Source organism: Salvelinus alpinus, chromosome 11, assembly GCF_045679555.1.
Source record: "Salvelinus alpinus chromosome 11, SLU_Salpinus.1, whole genome shotgun sequence".
NCBI lineage: Eukaryota > Metazoa > Chordata > Actinopteri > Salmoniformes > Salmonidae > Salvelinus > Salvelinus alpinus.
Window position 1 is genome coordinate 42,725,752 of NC_092096.1, and position 20,177 is coordinate 42,745,928.

Here is a 20,177-nt window from a genome sequence, read left to right on the forward strand (position 1 = left end):
AAAGCACTGTGAGATATGGGTGGGATTACACTCCCATCTACTGGTTGAAACAGTAGTTACAAGTAATTGGAATTGCAGTGTACTGTAAACCAAGACGGCATTAGGGTCGTTCCACGAAATGAGTTCAAACAACTTTCTATTTCACCTAATTTTAACATTCTGTCATGAATAGCACATGTTCAACTTAATAAAAAACATGTTCTCATCTCAAGAGGTTCATAAAAAAATTACTATAATATCAAATCAAATTGTATTTGTCACATGCGCCGAATACAGCAGGTGTAGACCTTACAGTGAAATGCTTACTTACAAGCCCTTAACCAACAATGCAGTTTTAAGAACATACCTAAAAGAAAAGTAAGAGATAAGAATTAAATAATTAAAGAGCAGCAGTAAATAACAATAATGTGGCTATATACAGGGGGTGCCGGACAGAGTCAATGTGCGGGGGCACCGGTGTCAAGGTAGTTGAGGTAATATGTACATGTAGGTAGAGTTATTAAAGTGACTATGCATAGATAATAACTTTATTAAGTGCCAAATAAAGTAACAGGGTTGACCGTAACATGGTTGACTGTTTCAGGGTTGACCGTAACACGGTTGACCGTAACAGGGTTGACGATGTGTTTTTCTTCTCCAATTTATGCTTTGGCCACAAATACGAGTATAGGATGAGTCAACAACATTGATCGGTTATGAGGAAACAGATTATACATTTAAAAATGAGTTTTTCACTGGAAAGTTACTTTTACACTATGATTTGATTATTAAATTTTTCTTTTGAAACAAATATTTAAAAGGAATATTTTTACCATATTAAAACGAGAATTCAGTTCACTTAACAGGGCTGACCTTAATCACATGAAATAAAAAATAAGCTTTAGAAATGACTTTATCGAAGCGACAAAGTAACTACGGTTTTACAATGATGGTGAACATTTTGGGATTAAGTGAGTTAAAATCTTGCTAGAAGTCACAGACGGTGCACAGAGGCATAGCCGCAGGAAGTAGGGGTGCTGGAGTTGTGCACTGGGCCTTTACTAGTCCTGTATTAGTGGACCTATATAGCCTTCTGTAGCGTGGGAAAAAATCACTTTCTCCACCCACCCCTCCCTTGTCGACCCAAAGTTCTCACACGGTTATACACAGAGGGACATGTCAAAATGCAGAATTTTGCAGAAAGTCTTTAATCGTATAAAACAATCAGATGTATTGAATTTTCCATTTGGTCTATATTAAAGTGCACTTGATTTAATATAACAGGCTTTTAATTCAATATTGGTGCACAATTTCTACTTAATATATCAAAGTGACACAAAGGGGACTCATTTCGGGGAAAGACCCATGAGCAGATCACAGCTTCAGGTGTGAAGAGACTAACTAGGTGGATGGGATAAGGCTGATCTATGTGTGTTCCAGGTTTCCTACCGCCTGTTTGAGGACACGGAACTGTTTGAGACGTTCAAGATTCCTGTCAAGGAGTTCATGAACTATTTCCATGCTCTGGAGAACGGATACAGGGACATCCCATGTGAGCAAACGTTACCATCAATCATCTATGAGAATATGCTTTGAAAATGCACACACAGTTACATCAAGTACTCAAGAATATCAAAAACATTTAATTGAAACTACCGTAATCCAAACTCTGTGCAGCTGTGGCGGTAGCACTGCCTATTCTATCCACAAGAGGGAGGTGTTGGCTTTCTCAATGCAATCACAGCACGTTCTGTTCCCTCTACCGCCACCTGTTTCTGTATGGTTTGTGAGGTCTCATTATCATCCAGTGGACTAAGTTAGTATTACAGTTGGCATCTCCTCTCCCTCTCCATGCAGACCACAACAGGATCCATGCCACTGACGTGCTCCATGCCGTGTGGTACCTCACCACCCAGGCCGTGCCAGGCCTGCCCAACCACCTCACAGACCACAGCTCAGATTCTGGTGAGGACACACACACGCATATGCAAATACAAGCGTACACACATGCACGGACACACACAACCACACACACACACGCGTGTGTGCACACTCCTTTCCTCCACTCTCCATTCCTTTGTGTTCCAACGGAGGCTAATATCCTATGTCTATAAGCCTACTGTTGTATGCTTGTTGCTGATGGCATCCTTCTGGGGCTCAATTAGCTGCTGTGTATTAATTCATACACACCAACCACATCAGTAGCTTATGTGAAATGGCATAATATTGTCTTACATCAGCCGTACAGTTTGCAGACCGGAGGCTGTGGAAGTTCCCAGAACAATGTTTCCAGTGAGATCAGATGACCGTTAGTTCATGGTCATCGACAGTTCTTTTACCTCTCGTTCTCTATGTAGAGCTGTTCCATAGAAGCCTATCTCTTCCAGAGGAATACAACAGACACCAATGTCAACACGCTGGTCTTGACCTGTTTGTTCTTTACACAACCTGTCTGACTGGGCTGGCAGACGGCCTACTCTGATGGCTGAGGGGCAGGGTGGCTGGCTGTCTGTCATTCATGTTGTTTTCTGATGCTCATGTCATCCCATACACACATTTGCCCACACATTAGCACGCTAACGTGCGCACACACTTACACGCACACACAACACCCATTGACCCAAGTGTTTTGTGCTAAAGTTTCTGATTTGTTATGACAATGTCCATCACCCCTCACCTCATTTATCTCTCTGACCCTTCTATCCCTGTGTGTGTGTGTGTCCCCAGACTCTGACAGTGGGCTCCTCACCCCCAGCCATATAGGCCATACAGGGTTCCTGGTTTCTAAGATGTCTGCGGTGATGGAGGAGGGTTATGGATGTCTGTCTGGCCTCATCCCGTCACTGGAGCTCATGGCTCTGTATGTGGCTGCAGCCATGCACGACTACGACCACCCTGGACGGACCAACGCCTTCCTCGTGGCGACTAGCGCTCCTCAGGTAGGAAGGGAGAGAGGGAAGGAGGGAGGAAGAAGAGAGGGAGAGGATGGATGGATGGATCTAACTAAAGGAACTGGAAAGGTGAAAGCAAAGTCCCGGTAGATGTCCACCAATAATACTTTCATATCTTGTGTTCTTCTCAGATCACTGAAGAGATAAATGTAGGAAGACAAAGGGACCACTGAGATGCACCAATGATAACTAATGAGTGACATGTTGCTCTCTGTCTCCCCCTGTAGGCCGTGCTATATAACGACCGCTCGGTGTTAGAGAACCACCACGCTGCGTCGGCCTGGAACCTGTTCATGTCCCGGCCAGAGTACAACTTCCTGGGCAACCTGGAGCATGTGGAGTTCAAACGCTTCCGCTTCCTGGTCATCGAGGCCATCCTCGCCACCGACCTCAAGAAACACTTTGACTTCCTGGCGGAGTTCAACGCCAAGGTAAACACAACAAATGGTCATGAGCTTCTAATCTCTACATTTCTCTTTGATGTACAACGTATCTACAGCTGAATGGACTGAAGCACTGTGTCATTTTCTCTGGTGACTGACAACTTACAGTATGTCAGTAACAAGCCTGTAGGAGAAGATCTGAGGTTTGTTTACTCAGAACTTTTCCTCTTATGCTCTCCTTGCTTCTCTCTGATAGGTTGAAAGGAAGTAGGCATAGAGGATGTGAGAACACAAGGAAAGACATTTGAGTCATTTAACCCTTGCTTCTCTCCAGGTGGGTGATGATGGCTGTTCGGGAATTGACTGGTCCAATGAGAACGACCGGTTGCTGGTGTGTCAGATGTGCATCAAACTGGCGGACATCAACGGCCCACTGAAACACAAGGACTTGCATCTACAGTGGACCGAGGGCATCGTCAATGAGTTCTATGAACAGGTACATCTATTAGGTCTAGGTTTGCCAGAAGATACCGACCCTACCGTTACGCTTGTTTACACTGAGCTGCACTGGGGTCAGAATGCAATCATGGTTACAGTAAGACACCGTGGAGCCGGCGTGAGATGTGCATCAGAAAACATACCTCAATGCAGGAAAGGGATACTGTACTCCAAATTTGACCTTTGTCCACAATGCTTCATCGAGAAGACTGAAATACAGATAGTTTTCTGCCTGATCATGAAATGGTCATTACACTACCTTCTGCATAAATAGCTATGACAGACTTGAGAGGGTGTAGAGGGGCCATTATATTTCTCCATCAAATTACATTGAAATGTGTTCCACTTGGGACTAAAATAGAAGGCGGGCCACTTCATGAGTCCATCACAGTTCTGCCCAGTGTGAAGAGGTACAGGTGCCTGGAAACAGCCCACTCTCCAGTAGCAATGCTGCTCATTGGTCAGAGATGGACGAGTGCCTAGCAACCACACCGCTGATCAGGAAGAGCGACTCTAAGAGGTCAGAAAGCGATCAGCGTGTAGGCAGATATACAGTGGGGCAAAAAAGTATTTAGTCAGCCACCAATTGTGCAAATTCTCCCACTTAAAAAGATGAGAGAGGCCTGTAATTTTCATCATAGGTACACTTCAACTATGACAGACAAAATGAGAAAAACAATTCCAGAAAATCACATTGTAGGATTTTTTATGAATTTATTAGCAAATTATGGTGGAAAATAAGTATTTGGTCAATAACAAAAGTTTATCTCAATACTTTGTTATATACCCTTTGTTGGCAATGACAGAGGTCAAACGTTTTCTGTAAGTCTTCACAAGGTTTTCACACACTGTTGCTGGTATTTTGGCCCATTCCTCCATGCAGATCTCCTCTAGAGCAGTGATGTTTTGGGGCTGTTGCTGGGCAACACGGACTTTCAACTCCCTCCAAAGATTTTCTATGGGGTTGAGATCTGGAGACTGGCTAGGCCACTCCAGGACCTTGAAATGCTTCTTACGAAGCCACTCCTTCGTTGCCCGGGCGGTGTGTTTGGGATCATTGTCATGCTGAAAGACCCAGCCACGTTTCATCTTCAATGCCCTTGCTGATGGAAGGAGGTTTTCACTCAAAATCTCACGATACATGGCCCCATTCATTCTTTCCTTTACACGGATCAGTCGTCCTGGTCCCTTTGCAGAAAAACAGCCCCAAAGCATGATGTTTCCACCCCCATGCTTCACAGTAGGTATGGTGTTCTTTGGATGCAACTCAGCATTCTTTGTCCTCCAAACACGACGAGTTGAGTTTTTACCAAAAAGTTATATTTTGGTTTCATCTGACCATATGACATTCTCCCAATCTTCTTCTGGATCATCCAAATGCTCTCTAGCAAACTTCAGACGGGCCTGGACATGTACTGGCTTAAGCAGGGGGACACGTCTGGCACTGCAGGATTTGAGTCCCTGGCGGCGTAGTGTGTTACTGATGGTAGACTTTGTTACTTTGGTCCCAGCTCTCTGCAGGTCATTCACTAGGTCCCCCCGTGTGGTTCTGGGATTTTTGCTCACCGTTCTTGTGATCATTTTGACCCCACGGGGTGAGATCTTGCGTGGAGCCCCAGATCGAGGGAGATTATCAGTGGTCTTGTATGTCTTCCATTTCCTAATAATTGCTCCCACAGTTGATTTCTTCAAACCAAGCTGCTTACCTATTGCAGATTCAGTCTTCCCAGCCTGGTGCAGGTCTACAATTTTGTTTCTGGTGTCCTTTGACAGCTCTTTGGTCTTGGCCATAGTGGAGTTTGGAGTGTGACTGTTTGAGGTTGTGGACAGGTGTCTTTTATACTGATAACAAGTTCAAACAGGTGCCATTAATACAGGTAACGAGTGGACAGAGGAGCCTCTTAAAGAAGAAGTTACAGGTCTGTGAGAGCCAGAAATCTTGCTTGTTTGTAGGTGACCAAATACTTATTTTCCACCATAATAATATGGAAATAAATTCATAAAAAATCCTACAATGTGATTTTCTGGATTTTTTTTCCTCATTTTGTCTGTCATAGTTGATTTGTACCTATGATGAAAATTACAGGCCTCTCTCATCTTTTTAAGTGGGAGAACTTGCACAATTGGTGGCTGACTAAATACGTTTTTTTGCCCCACTGTATTAGAGAAAGGAGGAGATAGGAATCCCATTGGGCAATGAATGGAGGAGCGTATAACGCCCCACCCGGCAGACTGTCGACCAATCGCGTTCACATTGTCATGCTGTGTCACGTGGTTGCTAAGCTAATCGTCATGCAATCCCTTCTAAAAGTCCGGGTATGAGTCGAGAAACCTGCCTATTTTCCTCAAAAGTACCTAATGTCACGATTCCAAAGCTATACGATATTGCAGAGACAAAGTAAATTATCTCACATCTCGGAAAGATTTGTAATGTTGTACTTATTGTTTACGTAATTAATGCTTACGTTGGGGTTTTGAACTAGCGCCCAATTGTCTCCCATTCACTCATTGAAGGAGTGCTCTTCTTGTCCCAGAATTGCCCAGAATGCACCACGTGGCCCATTGACGATGCATGGGCAACGTAAACAATGGCCGTTAATACGATTCCCATCAGAATAGATAGAACCAATGGATACTCCCATTCAAATCAAAGTTCTCTGATGTGGAATCGTGGCCATACTGGGTCTACCAGTTCCGGAATATTCTATGCCAGTGTTTCCCAGACCTATCCTTGGGTACCCCAAGTCAGTCCACTTATTTGATGTATTTCAGAACTAACACTTAACTAATGAGTGGCTTGATGATTAGTTGACCATATAATACGTGGACTGGTTGGGGGGAACTCAATGAGAGGTTTTATTAATTGACTGTGAGGAATAATGTGAAATGTTGAATTACTTTTGTTCTTCTGTTTCTTTATCAGTAGTGTTGATGTGACACATACCGTCCTTGTATGTAGGCAATGTACTGCATAATGCATCATCTATTCAAAATGGGATCCCTGGCATTGATGGAGAGACAATTAGATTGTTGATGTGTTGACAAACAAAATGCACAATATGTCACTCTACAGTGATAGGAGCACCAAGGGTGTAGGTTATAATCAGTGCTACTGTGATTGACAGCGCAGTCTGTCTGTCTCTTCAAACGCCTGAGCTCACTCAATGATAAAAACCCAAACCCTCGTTCAAATGTCAGACCTGCTTGCGTCCTTGGAGAGAGAGAGAGAGGGAGGAAGAGAGAGAAAGATAAAGGGGGAGGGAAAGACACGAAGACAGGGAAGTGAAAGGGAGAGAGGGAAAGACGGGGAGGAGAGAGAGAAAAAGATAGAGAGAGGAAGTGTTGTTGTACTGCAGTTCAGCTGACCTACTTGTGTCATCAGTGACAGTCGTCATTCACACAGACAGAGATGCAGCAGCAGGCACACATCAGATCACAGAGCACTCAACTGCACTGACTGCACTATACGCCAAGACATGCACACGAATAACACACAGGGGAACACACACACACACACACACACACACACACACACACACACACACACACACACACACACACACTAAGGTCAGTTGGAGAATACCCACAATCCTAACGCTGACCATTAACACAGTGAAAACATCTTAAAGATCTGACCCTGTATCAGTGGTTAAGTTGTAACTTTACCTTCTCCTTGACACCTGTCTTTAGAAGATGTTTTAATGGTTCAACACGCCCCTCTGCTCTAGAGTAGCACCTCTCTCTCTTTTTCCCCCTCTCTCTCTCTCTCCCTCTTCACTTCAGACACTCATTTCAGTCCACTGCACTGACTGACGAAAGCTCCGCTGGTTACTATGGCAACAAGAGACCTTGCCTGCTGCGGTCCACTTTGATGTGTATAAGCCCCTGACGTCAACAGACACATATATATGTATCCGGCTATATATTACTTTGCTATACATGTGTATACGTGATCTTGTCAGTCAGCCAATACTGGACCTATAGATGAACTTGTAGGCTTCCTCTAGCTGGATAGACGTGTGTGTTTTGCTGTTTATGTTCTTGACCCAGTTTGAAGCTTTGATTATTCAGTAGCTAATCCCACAGGCTCTGCGCGCTGGCGGTTGCCGTTGGTTTACCAGCTTAGAGACTGAGACGGGCTGGTGAACAAAATGAGAGAGTTACAAATGTTGATATGTTTTCGACCATCAGTTAGAATGCAGTTGAATGTAGTTTTACATCATTTCTGAAGGTCATTTTCTCTCTCTGTGTATTAGTACCTTAGCTGTGACGCCCTGCATTTGAGTCTAATTTCCCTCATGTCATTGGCTGGTTGATTGATTGATTGATTGATTGACTTTCCTCAGTGCCAAATGGTGACGTAAAGAGGTCATTCATATTATATTTACATTAGTCATTCAGCAGAAGTGCTTACCCAGAGCGACTTAGTTAGTGCACTGCATTCATCTTAAGATAGCTAGGTGAAACAACCATATATCACAGTCAATGTAAGTACATTTCTTCTCAGTAAAGTAGCTATCAGAAAAGTCCGTGCTAGTATGAAAAGACAAGTACAAGTGTTTAATAAAATCAAGGTTATTATATTTTTTGGGGGGTGTGGGGTTGAGAGGGGGGTGCTGTGGGATTAATCAAAATACTCTGTGAAGAGGTGGGTTTTCAGACGCTTATATCTAACATTCTGCCATGTTTACCCATAATGCACCACTCCTCAGGGCGATGAGGAGTCGAGTCTGGGCCTTCCCATCAGCCCCTTCATGGACCGCTCTGCGCCACAGCTCGCCAAGCTCCAGGAGTCCTTCATCACACACATCGTGGGGCCGCTCTGTTCCTCCTACGACTCCGCCGCCCTCATGCCGGGGAACTGGGTCGACCCCGCCGACGCACGGAGGACGGAGGGAGAGGAGGTGGGGGAACGAGAGACAGAGGAGGAAGAGGAGGATACAGCAGAGGAGGATGCGTCGACTAGCTCTGAGAGTTCCCGTAAGAGCATGTTGACGTTCATGTTGAACTTCTTTGAGTTGAAAGAACTCCGTTAACAGAAACCTGTTGAAATCAAAGCTCAGCTTGAAATGGCCCAGGTATTGAGTTGTTGATATAGTGCCCATCAATAATGCATGTAGTGGATTTAAGCAATAAGGTATATTGGCATGGATACAGCCCTTAGCCGTGGTATATTGGCCATATAACACAAACACTGCGGTGCCGTAATGCTATTATAAGCTGGTTACCAACATTAATAGAACAGTAAACCAAGTCAGCCAATAAGCATCCAAGACCCAAACGACCCGGTTTGTAATTAGCAGTAGATGCAGAAGCCTCAAATACACGAGGCTACCTGGTCTGCCTTAAGTGTATTTGGTCTTCCCAGGTTATCAGACCCTGCTTTGTAACCCCTGTCCAGAGGTTGTATTGATAAGGGTTTGCATGTACAGTATAAGGGGGTAGAGATGTAGTAGGTTTTGTTCTGAGGGATTTTTTCCCCCTACAGAGAAGCACGTGGTGAAGCTTAAGAAGAGCAGGAGGAGAGTGTTCTGTCCCATCACTCAGCACCTTCTGGACAACCACGAAATGTGGACAAGAGTCATCGCCTCGGAAACCCGGGACACACCGGACAGAGAGGCGCCTAACTGCCTCAGCAACCCCGCCGAGCCAATCACAGCCATCCACGAGGAGGAGGATGAGCCAGCCAGTAAGGAGGAGCCAATAGATGGCCAGGGAGAGGAGACAGAAGGGGAAGAGACGGGGCTTGCGGAGGAAGAGGAAGTGGTCGAGCAATCAGAGACTGCAGAGAAAAGGGAGGAGGAGTTGGAGTGAGAGGATTATCTTTGACCCTTGAAGATCAGGAAATGGAACATTTATACAAACTCATACCCTCTCCCAAATAGACTTTCTGACTCTTGTCAGAAAATATACCCTATTCCCCATGTGGTGCACTAGCTGGCCAAAACTAGTCCACTATACAGGGATCGGGGTGTTGTTTGAGACGCAGCCCCTGATATTTGGTTGCCAGGAAATCACTTAGACACAACACTGTAGAAGTTTGGAGTAACATGTGCCTAAAGAAAAGAAGGTGGAGGGAGGGGAAGCTGAGGATGAGTTGGGATTTATTGTTTTACATACGTACTATATTGGATCAGGTTTCCATTTCAGAATCCCTCTCCTTGACGAGGTGCCCACAACGCAATACGGGCCCACAGAACACTGACCCCACTGCCAGCCTCAAGACACAGCCGGCCATACTAGTGGTCCGCATCCACCTGACCGCCCTCACAGAACCAAGGTGTACAAAGTGGACTGTACTGAATAGACAGTACAAACACTAGCTCCTGAGGACAATGAGATGAAAGTGCGGGAAAAAGCTGTGTCCGCTCTGTGTTGGTTCTCAGGGAGCGAGGAGAGGACTGAGGACTGGGGAGAGGAGGGCCAGTGTTGATACAGAGTGTGCTCACACACACGCATGGAGGCAAACACACACTCACACACACACAAACCCATCAGAAGATTTGCTAGCTACCCCAGGAAGAGGGAATGGGAAGTCTAACATAGAACCCTGTAGCTCTGAAAAAAGCTTTATACTCAGTCATGGGAAAAATCCACAGCACAGTGTTTCATCACATTCTTCATCTCTCTCCTCGTTCCCAATTTTACCATGTTTTTTCTTTCTTTCTTTCTGTCTTTCTTTCTTTCACTCTCTTCACTTTTGTGTCAGTCATTCAGGCTCTTTCTTTCCTCTCACTCCTACGCAGTTCCACAGGACTCAGGAACACTGACACGCCCCACTGGGCACAGACTGGTTGAATCAATGTTGTTTCCACGTCGTTTCAATGAAATTACGTTGAGCCACAGTGAAATTGGCATCGAATTGACGTCTGCCCAATGGGACCCAACGCAGAGCCCTCATCACAGTGTCCTTGTACCCTTTGTCATTGTTGCTTCAACCAACACAAGTGATTGTTCTTTCATTTGTTTTATTGGTTTGTGGTTTTGCGTTCTTATTTTTATTAACATTTGCCGTAAGATATTCACTCTCGGTGGCGTTTGTGTTTTTTTAAATATGGCGCGGGACTTTTATTGTGTTGCCTTTCTTATTTTACGTACCCTGTACTTTGATTATCTGCACACTACAAAGGGAATCACTTTGAATCTGAATCACACGGTTTCTTATAGAGTTCGATCTTTCTATTATTCAGAAGCCTAGTTACGTATTCCAATGTAAGATGTTTAATAAGTGCAGATTTTTTCTCTCTCTTCATAGCCTTTTGACCCAGTAGATGAGTACGTGTACCACCTCGCTGGAGAAGAAGCATTCATATTTGGATTCATCTGTGGAAGTCAATCTGACCATGACACTGAAAAAGAGATTCACCTTTTTGAAAGGTTCTCTACAGCCGTCTTCATTGATAAACTATTTTGTAGAACTCTCTCGTAAAACTCTTTTGACAGGACACTGACCTCTAGCCTGTGTTTCTGTGCTCTCTCACAATGGGATCTACCACCCAATACCTTGACAGGCAGTTCAGCCAAGAGAGGCAATGTCGAAAGTACACAGATTCTCTCAGTCTCTTCAGCGAGCATAATTCCCCATCGAGTGAGCTGTCTCACTCAGTTCCTTCGGAGAACCAAGGTTACAGTCATAACCCGGCATTTTCTATTGAACTCTGGGATATCATCTTTTTCTCCATCAGGCTGAAATGATAACAGGCCTTGGAATAGCTTTCAGCTAGTCAAGTGATCAAAGAAAGTTAATTGCTGGGTGGCCCTTGGAAAGCCTTGAAGGAGATGCGGAGGGGCCCTGAGGTTCAACCAAGAGAACACGGTTACAGATATACTCCACATACCCACAGAGAGACTGTGCTGCTCTATAGAACATGGTGAATCACGCATGGGGCTGAATGCAAAGCAAACAAAAGTGTGAAGAAAGAGAATGCAGTAAAAATATCCATACCAAGAAAGGCCGATGTCTGCTTAGTGTGTGTTTGCTGACTCCCACAAATAAGTGATGTATTTATTAACTTTCTGATAGTTTCAACATTTCAACCATAGGTCCAACTGGTTCAAGCACCTGTCGAAGAAGGCCAACATGGTTGAACTGTAGCTACCCCATTGTAGCTATCAGATGATACATCTACCTGCAGCTATCCCATCTCTCCCTATCCATCCAGCTCCTAGCCCAGGGCAGCTCCCATGACATGACCAGGCAGATCAGGCCTAAGCAGGTGTGTGACCGGAAAGGCACCCTATTCCCTATATAGTGCACTACTTTTCACCATAGTCCTATGGACCCTGGTCAAAGTAGTGCAGTATATAGGGAAAAGGGTGCTATTTGGGACACAGCCCAGGTGGACTAGCCAGCCAGCCTGAGCCAGGCAGCATGCTGCAGTCAGTGCTGGGCTCCCCGTGGCTGTCCATTGCTCCATAGCCCCGTTTGATATCCAGAGAGAGACAAATTGGTGGTGACAGAAGGATGAGAGGGAAAGGTAGAGGAAACGGGAGAGGAGAGAGGGAAGTGAAGAGGATATGAGAGAGAGAGAGAGATGAAGAGGGGCGGAAGAGAAGCGTTTGTGGGGTTTTCTGAGGTTGGTCAGATGTCTCTTTTCTGTTCACTGATGGTCTCTGTGAAAACGGCACTTTGAATGAGGAGCCAATTAAAATGTATGTCTGTCCCTCCGTCTTTCTGCCTGTCTGGTTCTCCTTGAAGATTCTACCCTTAACAGATTGTTGTAGCCGGTAATATTATCAGGAAAAATTATTTGTGGGATGACAATGTTTAAAGCAATACTGACACTTAATCTGTATCTGAAGCGTTTGAGTTGCACTTCGTGATCTCTCTCTATATCTCTCTCTCTCAAACACCAACCTCTTTGTTGTGTGATCTGTTATGGGTCATTATTTAACAGTAGCATTTAGTGTTGTAGCTGACATAACATCTTGTGATGGGCTAGGGGCCAGGTGGTTGCGTGAATCGTTAAAATAGTTATTGGCCCATATTAAACGATACAGAGAAGAGGAATCAGACATTGCTAGTCAACCCCTGACCTATACATCTGCTGAGTCACTGCCTCATCTGAATAAGGCCTTTCACGATTTCAGCGTGGCCTAGGGGGAACTGAACAGTAACAGACGCAATGGAGTGAATGCAAAAGCAATATTCACAGCCTATGATGACCTGTGTGCGTGCATGTGTGGATGCGTGCCTGTTCTGCGGGAGCAATTGTTCAAGGGGTATTGTGAATGTGATTTGGTGGCCAACATTAATAAGCTACTATGGTAGGACAGCAATATATTGCTCTTCCTAGTATGTATGACTAGTCCATCTCTAATTCCTCGATGTGACCACACTTCCACTGTACCTATTCAAGTCTGACAACACCTAACCAATGAGTTCCGTCACCAACTGTGATTTCAGATAGCTTTTGGAGTGGTATATATCTCAACATGGATTTCTAGAAACATCCGTTTCCCCACTGCTTGGTTTCCATGCAGACTAGAGGTGGATGGGAGATGGAGAGAGACAAGAGTCTGGAATTTTACGCTGTTCCTTAATTGAGCTGTGGAGAAAAGGAGTCCACATGTTGGGAAATATGGTGAGGGCCTTTCAGATGCTGGGTCTTGGAACAATGATTCATCCTTTACACTTTGTCCTCTACCTCCCGCCTTCTCGTCTGTTGTTGCATGCTAGCTTCCCTCTGTATCGGTAAACACAGGATTGATATGACCCTTGGCAACAGCACTGTGCGTCCCTGACACACGGATACAGTGCAGGGAGGCAGCGGGAGAGGGAAGGGAGGGACAGCAGCAGAAGAGAGAGAGAGATGAGAGAGGGCTGTGTGTCATAGCGGATAATTGGTTTGTCTTTAAGTGACACTCGCTGTGTCTCAAATGGCACCCTATGTGTGTGTGTTTGCCAGCTTGACAGCATGGTCTGACAGTCCTCTGAGCGCCTAAAGACAAAAACCCTCCAAATGTTTGTCCTCCAGAACATTTCTTCCTTCTTCATCTCTCTTTTTTTTATCCCTCTATTTCTACATGCGTGTTGTTCAAAACACACCCAGGATTTATATTTTAAACTTATGTTTCCATTGAGTTGTTTTGATCACATTTTCACATTTCTGTAAAGGTTAGTTATGTAGGGATTTTTGTTTTGTGGTATTACCGAAGGGCTGTGTTTATTCCTAATTTGCAAAGGTCAGCTATGTAACTGGTATGTGATGGAGATTCTACAGTATGTGTCGCGGTTATATGTGTGTGAGAACACGGTTATTCATGTAACCACCTATCAAGAGGAGAGGTTAGTTCTGTTTGCTCTGATTCCATCTGTCTGAGCTGGGGGGGGGGGCTCACACACTCATACGCGCATACACACACATGCGCGCACACACACCAACTGTAGACTGCCTCGTGCAATTACAAAGTCATGTGCAATTGTCTAGGGGAGCTCACACGCAATTCCAAAGTGGGTCATAATACATCCTATTCAGAACCGAACCTTAAATTAAGAATAACATCTTGGCATTTAGTAATTGACAAGGACGTGATAGTGGTCACATGCTCTTGTTGACATTTCTTTCAGAGTACTACTATTCCCGTAATTCCACCCTATCAGTGGGCAGCAGGAACTCTAGAATAGGAACCAAACATGGGCAATTGGGCATTGAAAGCATTGAGCCTCCCGTGGTTTAAACAACAACAGGCACGGTTTGAAGCCCAACATCCTTCCGCAGACTTTGCCTTTGCTTCATGTTTTAACTCTGTCCTGTGTGATGTTTTTTCAGGCTATTGCCAGATTCTGTGTGTGTCCTAAATGGCTCCCTATTGACCAGGGCCCATATGGCTTTGGTCAAAAGTAGTGCACTATACAGTATAGTGAATAGGGTGCCATTGGGAATGAACAAAATGTCTCTCTCTTTGTGGGCATATGTCTGATTACCATAATCTTCATCGGCTCACATATTAGCCACAACGAGAACCAAACGAGCTTTACACCTTCTTAAATGAGACATACGAGATTTGTTTTATATATTTATCTTTAGCGACACTTCACAAACTGAATAATTATTACTGTTTCTTCTCTCTTGTATCTTGCACTTAACACATGTAGCAATACCTATAGGATGGGGAAAACAGACGTGTGATTCACCAGTATTTGTGAAGTATTTCATTTTATTACTGGTTTATTGTTCCATTTTGTACAAAATACATGCTGTACAGATATAACAAATTAAAACGACAACAAAAGTCTTTTAGATAAACTTAATTTATTTTTACTGTTTTTGTAATTTAGACACTATACTGTAGCTTCTTTTTGGCCAGAATTACTGAAAGTGCCTCTTGGTATAATGTATTACAAAGTAAATATACAGTATATTGAGATAATTAGAAATTGTCACTAGCTGAACAATGTGGATGTTGTAATGTGAATACTGAATAACATGAGTTAAATGCTGTGGTAATCGTATGTGTGGTCTCTTTGCCTCGACTTCCATTTATCTTTTCATCATTATCTATTTCATATAACTATGTCAACATGAAGTATGTAAATGCCTTTCAACTTCTCAGGTACGTCCTCAAGGTTACTGATACATTCAATATTTTGTTTGATTTATGCCTACCCGATAAGCCAACAGTCATAGTTGATTAGGGGTGGCAGGTGGCCTAGTCGTTAGAGTGTTGGGCCAGTAACGGAAAGATTGCTGGATCGAATTCCCGGGCTGACAAGGTAAAAAGAATCGTTCCGCCCCTGAACAAGGCAGTTAACCCACTGTTCCTCGGTAGGCCATCATTGTAAATAAGAATTTGTTCTTAACTGACTTGCCTAGTTAAATAAATGAATTTTGGCAACATCATAGCATACTAGTGATAGGTTTGGTTTTTGAGCTTTAACTATTATTAACCATTAGTTATAAAAGGAGACATGAGGGGTGCCATAAATGAAGTTTGGGAGGGGCTGAGTGCAGGGAAAACGGTCACATGTGGCAGTACTGATAAGGGGAGGAACCGTTTAAGGCCCAGATCTCTTAGCTCCCTGCTTAGCAATAAGGATCCAATGTGTAGCGATGAGGAGGAGACTCCACCCAAGGTGGGGTATGTATACACTACCACGGGTGACACCATGGCTTTGTCTAATGCAGCTGTATTGACCCTCTGGGCAGAATAAACTTGGTTTAAAGCTTTCATAGTGTCTGTTGAGTTTGTACTCTGAAAACTAGAACCTAACTGTTATGCCCTGACCTTAGAGAGTCTCTTTATTTCTCTTTTTGGGTAGGTCGGGGTGTGATTTGGGTGAGCAATCTAGGTGTTCTATTTCTTTGTTGGCTGGGTATGGTTCCCAATCAGAGGCAGCTGTCTATCGTTGTCTCTGATTGGGGATCATACTTAGGCAGCCTGTTTTCCACCTGAGTTTGTGTGATCTTGTCTTTGTATAGTTGCTGTTTAGTGCTACAGATCTTTACGTTTGTTTATATTTTGGTGTTTTTTTGGTGTTCATCTATAAAGTACGATGAACACTTTCCACGCTGCGCTTTGGTCTCATTCAATTGACAACGAACGTAACACTAACACTAGAAAGATCCCATTCTTTTCCCACCCTGTTATAAGATGTTATTGAGATATAAACAGTAGTGACGTGTCAGTATGGAGGGATTAAAAGAGAGAAAAAAGATGGCTATGTTACGAGCTTATGCCTGACTCATTAGTTGAGGATTTGTCTTAAAGCGTAGCTTTATACTCTGACGCCCGGGGTTTAACACGTTCTATACCAGATTAGCCACCATCCACCAGACCAACCTGGGTTCCAACAGTATTGGTTTTCTGTCAAGTACTTTTTTGATCGTTAGATTGAGTATGCCTGGAGTGCGAGATGCCATATGGGTGGGTTTGCACTTTTGAGACTATTTCATTGGCTCCATTGCATCACGCAAGCTCAATCAAACTCAGCTAATGTATTTGAAAAAGAACAGACATAATTTGAACCCAGGTCTGCCGAACACACTGGTCTCTGTCTTTTGATCCTGAGACCTGAGCTATGTGGAGCTGAAGGTAATTAACATCAACAGGTCTCACTTCCACCATAGGGATCAGCCAGATCAGCCAGCCATGGGTTGAACCCTGACCTGTAACCCCTTCATTTCCTCATTCACTAATCTAAAATAATGGTGATCTGGCAGTTTTTAATGCGGTTGTGTTGTCTCGACTCAAAGACAAAGGGATTGAGGCAGCACTTAACACCAAGTTACCCTCACATGTTCAATTCCAGCCAAAAGTTTGGACACACCTACTCATTCAAGGGTTTTTCTTTGTTTTACTATTTTCTAAATTGTAGTAATAGTGAAGACATCCAAACTATGAAATAACACATATGGAATCATGTAGTAACCAAAAAAGTGTTAAACAAATCAAAATATATTTTATATTTGAGATTCTTCAAAGTAACCACCCTTTGCCTTGAGGAAAACTTTGCACATTTGGCATTCTCTCAACCACCTTCACCTGGAATGCTTTTCCAACAGTCTTGAAGGAGTTCCCACATATGCTGAGCACTTGTTGGCTGCTTTTCCTTCACTCTGCGGTCCAACTTATCCCAATCCATCTCAATTGGGTTGAAGTCGGGTGATTGTGGAGGCCAGGTCATCTGATGCAGCACTCCATCACTCTCCTTATTGGTAAAATAGCCCTTACACAGCTTGGAGGTCTGCTGGGTCATTGTCCTGTTGAAAAACAAATGATCGCCCCACTAAGCGCAAACCAAGTGGAATGGTGTATTGCTGCAGAATGCTGTGGTAGCCATGCTGGTTAAGTGTGCCTTGAATTCTAAATAAATTACTAAATTACAGTGTCACCAGCAAAGCACTGTCACAACATCACACCTCCTCCTGCTCCATGCTTTACAGTGGGAACCACACATGCGAAGATCATCCGTTCACCTACTCTGCATCTCAGAAAGACACGGCGGTTGGAACCAAAAATCTCAACTTTGGACTCATCAGACCAAAGGACAGATTTCCATCAGTCTAATGTCCATTGCTCGTGTTTCTTGGCCAAAGCAAGTCTCTTCTTCTTATTGGTGTCCTTTAGTAGTGTTTTCTTTACAGCAATTCGACCATGAAGGCCTGATCCACGCAGTCTCCTCTGAACAGTTGATGTTGAGATGTGTCTGTTACTTGAACTCTGTTCTGGTAACTCTATCTATTCTACCACGCCCAGAACTCTGCCCCTTTTATTCTCTGTTCCCAAAGCACTAGTTCTTATAGCCTTTAGCCGTACCCTTATCCTACTCCTCCTCTGTTCCTCTGGTGATGTACAGGTTATCCCAGCATGTAGCCCCCAGCATCACACCTATTCGCCAGGCGCTCTCATTTGTTGACTTCTGTAACTGTAAAAGCCTTGGTTTCATGTATGTTAACATCAGAAGCCTCCTCCCTAAATGTGTTATATTCACTGCTTTAGCACACTACGCCAACCCTGATGTCCTAGCCGTGTCTGAATCCTGGCTTAGGAAGGCCACCAAAAATTCTGAAGTTTCTATCTCCAACTACAACATGTTCCGTCAAGATAGAACTGCCAAAGGGGGCGGAGTTGCAATCTACTGCAGAGATAGCCTGCAGAGTTCTGTCAAACTATCCAGGTTTGTGCCCAAACAGTTCAAGCTTCTACTTTTAAAAATACACCTTTCCAGACATAAGTCTCTCACTGTTGCCACTTGTTATAGACCCCCCTCAGCCCCCAGCTGTGCCCTGGACAGCATATGTGAATTGATTGCCCCCCATCTATCTTCAGAGTTCATACTGTTAGGTGACCTAAACTGGGATATGTTTAGCACCCCAGCCGTCCTACAATCTAAGCTAGATGCCCCAATCTCACACAAATGATCAAGGAACCTACCAGGTACAACCCTAAATCCCTTAACATGGGCACCCTCATAGGTATCATCCTGACCAACTTGCCCTCTAAATACACCTCTGCTGTCTTCAACCAGGATCTCAGCGATCACTGCCTCATTGCCTGCGTCCGTAATGGGCCCGCAGTCAAACAACCACCCCTCATCAGTGTCAAACGCTCTCTAAAACATTTCAGCGAGCAGGCCTTTCTAATCGTATCCTGGAAGGATATTGACCTCATCCCGACTGTAAAGGATGCCTGGTTATAATTTTAAAATGCTTTCCACACCATCTTAAATAAGCATGCCCCATTCAAAAAAACGTAGAACAGATATAGCCCTTGGTTCACTCCAGACTTGACTACCCTTGACCAGCACAAAAAAATCCTGTGGCGTACTGCATTAGCATCGAATAGCCCCCACGATATGCAACTTTTCAGGGAAATCAGGAACCAATATACACAGTCATTTAGGAAAGCTAAGGCTAGCTTTTTCAAACAGAAATGTACATCCTGTAGCACTAATTCCCAAAAGTTTTGGGACATCGTAAAGTCCATGGGGAATAAGAGCTTCTCCTCCCAGCTGCCCACTGCACAGAGGCTAGGACATACTGTCACCACTGGTAAATCTACGATAATCGAGAATTTCAATAAGCATTTTTTTCTACGGCTGGCCATGCTTTCCACCTGGCTACCCCTACCCCGGCCAACAGCTCTGCACCCCTCGCAGCAACTTGCACAAGCTCCCCCCACTTCTCCTTCACCCAAATCCAGATAGCTGATGTTCTGAAAGAGCTGCAAAATCTGGATCCCTACAAATCAGCTGGGCTGTACCTTCTCTTTCTAATATTATCCGCCGAAATTGTTGCAACCCCTATTACTAGCCTGTTAAACCTCTCCATCTTATCGTCTGAGATCCCAAAAGATTGGAAAGCTGCCGCGGTCATCCCCCTCTTCAAAGGGGGAGACACTCTAGACCCAAACTGTTATAGACCTATATCCATCCTGCCCTGCCTTTCTAAAGTCTTTGAAAGCCAAGTTAACAAACAGATCATCGACCATTTCAAATCCCCCTCTCCTTCCAGACTCACATCTCCAATCCAAAATTAAATCTAGAATCGTCTTCCTATTTCGCAACAAAGCCTCTTTCCCTCATGCTGCCAAACATACAGTGGGGAGAACAAGTATTTGATACACTGCCGATTTTGCAGGTTTTCCTACTTACAAAGCATGTAGAGGTCTGTCATTTTTATCATAGGTACACTTCAACTGTGAGAGACGGAATCTAAAACAAAAATCCAGAAAATCACATTGTATGATTTTTAAGTAATTAATTTGCATTTTATTGCATGACATAAGTATTTGATCACCTACCAACCAGTAAGAATTCCGGCTCTCACAGACCTGTTAGTTTTTCTTTAAGAAGCCCTCCTGTTCTCCACTCATTACCTGTATTAACTGCACCTGTTTGAACTCGTTACCTGTATAAAAGACA

The 20,177-nt window shown here is 44.0% G+C and overlaps 1 protein-coding gene across 1 annotated transcript in view; it reads left to right on the plus strand.

The window, feature by feature from the left end:
• The window catches only part of LOC139534208 (cGMP-inhibited 3',5'-cyclic phosphodiesterase 3A-like), an 82,810-nt gene extending 66,828 nt beyond the window's left edge, over positions 1-15,982 (plus strand). Inside the window, exons 9-15 of the mRNA XM_071333121.1 lie at positions 1,420-1,531; positions 1,837-1,944; positions 2,707-2,918; positions 3,158-3,361; positions 3,648-3,809; positions 8,524-8,791; positions 9,300-15,982. Of these exons, the coding sequence (XP_071189222.1) occupies positions 1,420-1,531; positions 1,837-1,944; positions 2,707-2,918; positions 3,158-3,361; positions 3,648-3,809; positions 8,524-8,791; positions 9,300-9,625 (1,392 nt within the window). The 3' untranslated portion in view covers positions 9,626-15,982. The remainder of the gene's footprint in view (positions 1-1,419; positions 1,532-1,836; positions 1,945-2,706; positions 2,919-3,157; positions 3,362-3,647; positions 3,810-8,523; positions 8,792-9,299) is intronic.
• The last annotated feature ends 4,195 nt before the right edge of the window (positions 15,983-20,177 follow it).